Source organism: Panthera leo, chromosome A1, assembly GCF_018350215.1.
Source record: "Panthera leo isolate Ple1 chromosome A1, P.leo_Ple1_pat1.1, whole genome shotgun sequence".
In the NCBI taxonomy this organism is placed as follows: Eukaryota; Metazoa; Chordata; class Mammalia; order Carnivora; family Felidae; genus Panthera; species Panthera leo.
In genome coordinates, this window is record NC_056679.1 from 176,530,018 (window position 1) to 176,536,017 (window position 6,000).

Here is a 6,000-nt window from a genome sequence, read left to right on the forward strand (position 1 = left end):
GGTCCAAAAGAGGGCAGAGCTGACCCTTCTTGTCTGCAGGGAAGATTAAACAGTCCTTCCAGCCAAGCCCAGTGAAAATGCTATGCCCCTGCTGGCAAACTCAGCACATCATCCCGGCAGGGAGCGTGGCAGCTAAGAAATCTAAGCCTCCTGACTGCGGGCTGGCCTGCAAGAAACCATCCCCTCCTCTCACATCGCCTCTGCCCGCCCCTGACTCCACATACCACCCGGCTTGCACTGGGACCCCCAGAATGCCACAGTTCCCCCCCATATGCCCTGCTCTCCCTCCATTCGGGCCTCTGTCTTAAACAGCTTTCCTTCCCTTGACTAACTTCTCTGCTTTCTGGTCTCACTGGACAGTACCTCCTCCAGGAAGCCTTCCTGCCTCCTGTTCTGGGCTATCACGGCCCCCAGGGTCCCCCTCCCCCACTTACTATAACTGCTCCGTCCTTGTTGGTCTTTCCCACTAGACCTCGAGTCCCTAAATCCAGACTGTGACCCCAGGCTCAGCACAGAGCCCAGCCTGGAGGTCTGGTGAACAAACGAAAATGGCAAAATACAAACTGCCAAGAAGATTCTTCTCGTCAGAAATCTGGTGTCCTGGACAGAGCTGAAGAACGCTTAGGAATTGCTGCTGTCAGTACGCATGAAAGGGACGCCTCCTAATCGGGCCCCTGGATTCAAGGCTGGTGGTCACCTGGGACAGATCTTTCAAGGCAGGAAGTGAAGGGCAGCAATAACCATGATAGCAAAAGCCCCAGGCATTGTGCCAAGACTACCTGCCATATTCCATTTAATTATCGCCGCCGCCAATTACGAGGGAGCTACTACCCCCGTCGTCCCCGTCTTGCAGTGAGGAAACTGAGGCACAGAGAGAGACCTTGCCTGAAGTCACTCCCCTAAGAAATGGCTGAGCTTAGATTTGAAACCAGGCATCCTGACTCCAAGATCTGTGTTCTAGACCCAGCACCAGACCTCCCACTGCTGTAGACCAGTGAATGGTCTCATCACAACTCTTAATCACTGCAGCCCACGGAGCCCAACACACACACATACACACACACACACACACACACACACACACACACACATGCACACACAACTGAAACAAAGTTCATGAAGCAAAAACACTCCTTACTACCTCAATGCACTTGATATGTTATTTTTTATTCTGTTCTATTTTTAAAGCTGGTCAGACATGACCCCCAGTAGACAGAGCACTTGGTCTGGTGGCCAGGCCTCATTTGGGGGCACTGGGCACCACCCCTCCCCCTCTGAGGCACAGGGTAGCAACAGCTTGTGCTCTCCATCGAGACAACCAGCTACTTGTCCTATTCTGTTAGTGCATCCTGTATCCTCTTCCACTAGAGGCCAGCTCGATGGGGACCTCCAGGGGCTGTCCATCCCATTCAAGCTGAAACCCCAGGGCCTGGGACGTGACAGGTGGCTAAAAGATGTCAGCTGAATCAGTGAAGGTGCACACTCCGGAAAATGCAGAGCAGGACAGACCCCAGAGTCCCTCCAGCTTGGGCACATGGAGAGATGTTGCCTCCCTGTAAAATGGGGTAACTATAGCCCCTCTAAAGGGTTGTTACAAGGGTTTAAGATAGATAACGTGGGTAAAGGCCCTGACTCAGAGTTTGGCACAGAACAAGGTCAACACACGTCCTTCACTCCAAGCTCTAGGATGCCTAACAATTGAACTAACACTAAAAAGATCCATTGACTTGGTCAAGCACAGACCAACTTAATGATTAAACCCAACTGGCAGTTTGAATTCAGTCTCTTCTCCAACCAGAACTATGAGTGAGCTCCAGAGGCGAGCTGAGGGAGGGGTTGCAATGAACTGGTAGAAGAAGGGGGAAGAGCCCCCCGCCCCGGAATTCTAGTCTCCTCTAACCCCACTTGTTTATACTCTTATTATTTTTCTTTACAAAACCCAGATTAAGGGAAACGGAATCCAGAGAAAAGGGCCAGGTGGTATTAGGAATAAGACAGACCTGGGTCTTCTAACCCCAGCTTTGCCACTGCCTAACTGTGTGAGTTGCATCGAGTGTTGGTAACCTCTCTGTGCCTCAGTCTCCCCATCTATAAAATGGAGACGAATGGCATCTTACTTTGCAGTACTGAACTGCAACTAGTAAGAGAACGGGTAACGCACACAGTAGGAACTTAGCAAATGTGAATTCCCTTGCTGACTCCTGGACCGTTCTATTTATAGGGCATTCCTCTGAATGTGCCCTTTGTGAAGATTACCAAGGGGCTTCCCTACAGCAATCATAAACGACCTTCCCTTTCTTTGGCTTGTCATCACTGCACACAATAACATACCATAATTACTCGGGGGGCCCCAACCGATGTCTGAACCATGGGTTGGGGGGATACTGCATGTCAGAGGAAGAATGCAGCCCTTTGGAGCTAAATAAACCTGGATTCCAGTCCTGGTTCTACCAACTGGATGAGCCATGTGAACTGGGGTGAGTCATTTTATCTCCCTGAGCCTTAGTTTTCTTATCTGTAGATGGAGATGATGATCTCTACCTTGCAGGGCTGTTGCAAGAATTAAATTCATCGATTCATTCAACAGATATTTACCGAACAGCTATGCACTAGCCACTGCTCCAGGTGCTGAATATACAGCGGTACATAAAACACACAAAATCCTCCCTGGGGAGACAGATGATGAAACAGCTAACTACACATACAGTGTAGCACATGGTGGTCATGCTATGTAGAAACACAGAGTGGGGGAAAGTAAGTGGGGCGTGCTGGGGGCAGGGGCAATGCCAGGACCCACATGGGAGCAGGGACCTAAAAGAAGCAAGGGGGAAACCATGTGGAGGTCTGGGGGAAGAATGTTCCAGGCAGAAGGATCAGCAAGTGCAGGAGCCTTAAGGAGGAGCATGCTTGGCATGTAAATGAAGCCACATATGCAGGAAGCCTGGCATGGAATCCAGGTGCTTAGCAAATGCCAGCTCTCTATTTCAAGTCCCATAGAAGGAACCCCACGCATGTGTCCTTTTCCTGAGAACGAAAGCAACAGGATTTCTACAGGGCAGGACTGAGCCAAGCATTCTTTCAGCCTAGGATGCAGGCAACATGTGAGCTCTACCACCGGTTTTTGAGCCCCTGCCAGCCACTAGGCTCTGGGTTGGGCAACCAGGGATCCAAGATAATCAAGACATGGTTTCTGTCCTCAGGCAGCCTCAAGGCAAGTTGTGGAGAGGGGCGACGGCAATGCAACGTGGTCAGATGGACAAGCAGAGACTTAAGAAGGTATCTAGGTAGCCTAGCGAAGGGTGGGATTGGGTGTGGGTGTTCAAGGAAGGCTTCCTGGACACGGTGACAAGTAAGCTGAATTGTAAGAGATGGACTAGACAAGAAAGGCTATTCCAAGTGTGCGGAGCGGCATGTACTGATCACAGAGTTGTAAAGAATGGCCCGGTGTATGTGAGAAACTAATTACAGAACAGGTTGGAAAACAATTAATGGCCCTTCATATTCTCAGCGCCAGCAACCAGGAATTCCAGTTCGCTCCCCTTCCTCCAACTCGGTGCAAGCTTCAGCCCCGTGGGGAGTTTTAATTTTTCACACTTAGCTACTGCAGCAGGTAATAACCTCAACCCCCCCAGCTCCTTGCCCAGGATGGCCCAGTCCACACAGCAAGAGCCCAGTGGGATGGAGAATATATAAATCTCAAGCTATTTTTAGCCTGCCTGGCTGTGTCTGTCCCTTCACCCACCCTAAAGCTGACCCACAGGTGGCACAATGTTTTTTTTGTTTTTATGTGACTAGAACAGCATCAGTATTTTTTATTAAGAAATCCTACAAAGGGGCCCATGATGCAGCCAGGTGTCTTTGTGGCCAGGAGAATATCTGCTGCCACCTTTGTCGGCATCCCTGCGTACCTCCGGACTAGGTGGGTGGACTCTCCCATCCCCATCCAGCCAACATCCCTGCTCATAGGAGATCGAGGCCACCCTCCAGTAAGTGGACCTGGGTTCAAACCCCACCTCTGCCTCTGGCTAGCTGACGACCCCCTGCTGGTGACTTCACCTGGCTGAAAATCTTGGGGGTTTTGAGCACAATGGCCCTCACGCTGCCCAGAAGCTTAGAAAGTAGGAGTTGGCTCTTCTTCCATAAAGCAACCTTGGGAATCCTGAGCACAGCACCACCCATTTCAATCCCCTCCAGGGGAGGAAACAATTATGTTTTGATATAAAGCCTAGAAAGGGGGGCTATATGAGAGTGTTAGAGCACAAACCAGTGACATGTCTCTGCTCCTAAAACCTCACACTAAATTTGCCCCACAGCCAGATGATTTGCTACTCCACTGAGCTGGGCCTTTGTACTTTAAAAATACACATATCTCTCACTTTGTGCCTAAAGGATGCTACCAATGCCCAGCCTTAAGCCAAAATAAGGGCTTTTTCTAAAGACTTGGGGTGGGGGGATGGCAGGGCAAGCAGAATGGGTTCAATCCAGATTACCCCCTCTTAGCGGTATGACCTTGGGTGAGTCATTTCTCCTCCTCTGAGCCTCAATTTCTTTATTTGTAAATTTGTGATAAATATCTTTATAATGAAAAGCTACTTTGTATGCCGAGCTGGGGTATGCAAAGCGCTGGACACAGAGCCCCCTGGCACAGTGATCTGCTTCCCAAATTACCAGGTATTCTCTAGTAAGGCCCCCTCTGCTCCCCATCTCCCACCCTCCCACCCCCCTCCCCATCCCCTTACTCTGGCCCGGAGATTCTATGGTGATGTTAACTAGGGGGCGATGCGCTTTGCAGCGGTGACTCTGAGGGACTAGAGAGCCCCCAGCTGAGCGGACACCAGAGGGGGGCGCAGCCGGGGTGCGCGTGGGAACGTGGCCAAACCAAGGCAGCATGTGCCGCGGGGGGCGCTGGCGGCTGGAAATTGGGGTACCCCTGCAAGCGCCCCCCACTTTCAGCAGCTGCAGTCTCGGCACAAGGGCTGGCTTCTGGCCGTCGGAAGCCCTGGGGATCCCTACTCCAGTCACCCCCCAAGGCGCCCCGGGCTCCCTCCTCAGCGCCCTCGGGCTGAAACAAAGGCGAGGGGGCGCGCGGCATCGCCCCAGCGGCCCCTTCGCGCCTCTGGCCAAGCAGAGCGATCGAGGACTGGGGTCCCCAAGGTAACCAGGACGCGGTACCCGTCCTCCCGGAGCGCAGAACCCCGCCGAGGGGCGCGCGCTAGCCGGGGTGCAGGAGGCACCGGAGACTCCAGCCCGCTGCGCGCCGAGGGCTCCGAGGGGTGGGGTGGCTCTCCGGAAGTCACCCAGCGGGTACCCTAGGGAGAAGAGAACCCCAGCGCCCGCCTCCCGGGCAGGGCTCCCCGGCGTACCTGGCAGGGTCCGGTGCACCGTGTTGCCCATCGCTGCGTCGGGGCGCTGCGTCGGCGGCGGCGCGCTCGGGGCGCACGGAGGCTAATAACGCGGTGGGCCGGGCACCCGGGCCGGGGTCGGGCTCCGGGGCATCGCGGCTGCACCGGCGAGCCGGCGGGCTGCAGCTGGGGCGGGCGCCTGAAGGGAGGCGGCGGCAGCGGGAGGAGGCGGAGCCAACCGGCCCGAGCCCGCCGGCTCCGCCTCCGCCTCCCGCCGCCTCCAACCAAGCAGGGAGGGGCGGGGCCGCCGCCGCCGCATCTTTTGAAAGTTTGGACCGGGCGGCGGGAGCAGAACCGCCGAGCCTCCCGCTCGCGCGGCTCCCGCGCCCTGGGCGGGAAGACGCGCTGGCAGCCGGGTGCCTTCGGGGTGCCAGGCCCGTCATCGTGCTGGCCTGTCACTCGTTTATTCCAACACTTCGAAAAGGCCTAGTGTATGCCAGGCCTCTTCCATGCTCTGGGCCATAGGGAGCCAAGCTCTCACCCTGGCGGTGCACTAATGCGGGGTTCGGGGGTGGAGAAGTACAGGCAGGCAGAGGAGGTCGCTTAAGGCAGTGTAAAGATAACCCAGTCGGGGTGGCCGCGGTGGGGGTAGGATCAC

General features: G+C 54.7%; 1 protein-coding gene across 1 annotated transcript in view; it reads right to left on the reverse strand.

Annotated features, from left to right (window-relative positions):
- Nucleotides 1-5,500, reverse strand: part of NEURL1B (neuralized E3 ubiquitin protein ligase 1B) — a 34,907-nt gene extending 29,407 nt beyond the window's left edge. Inside the window, exon 1 of the mRNA XM_042946631.1 lies at nt 5,364-5,500. Coding sequence (XP_042802565.1) covers nt 5,364-5,394 — 31 coding nt within the window. The 5' untranslated portion in view covers nt 5,395-5,500. The remainder of the gene's footprint in view (nt 1-5,363) is intronic.
- Nucleotides 5,501-6,000: the final 500 nt, after the last annotated feature.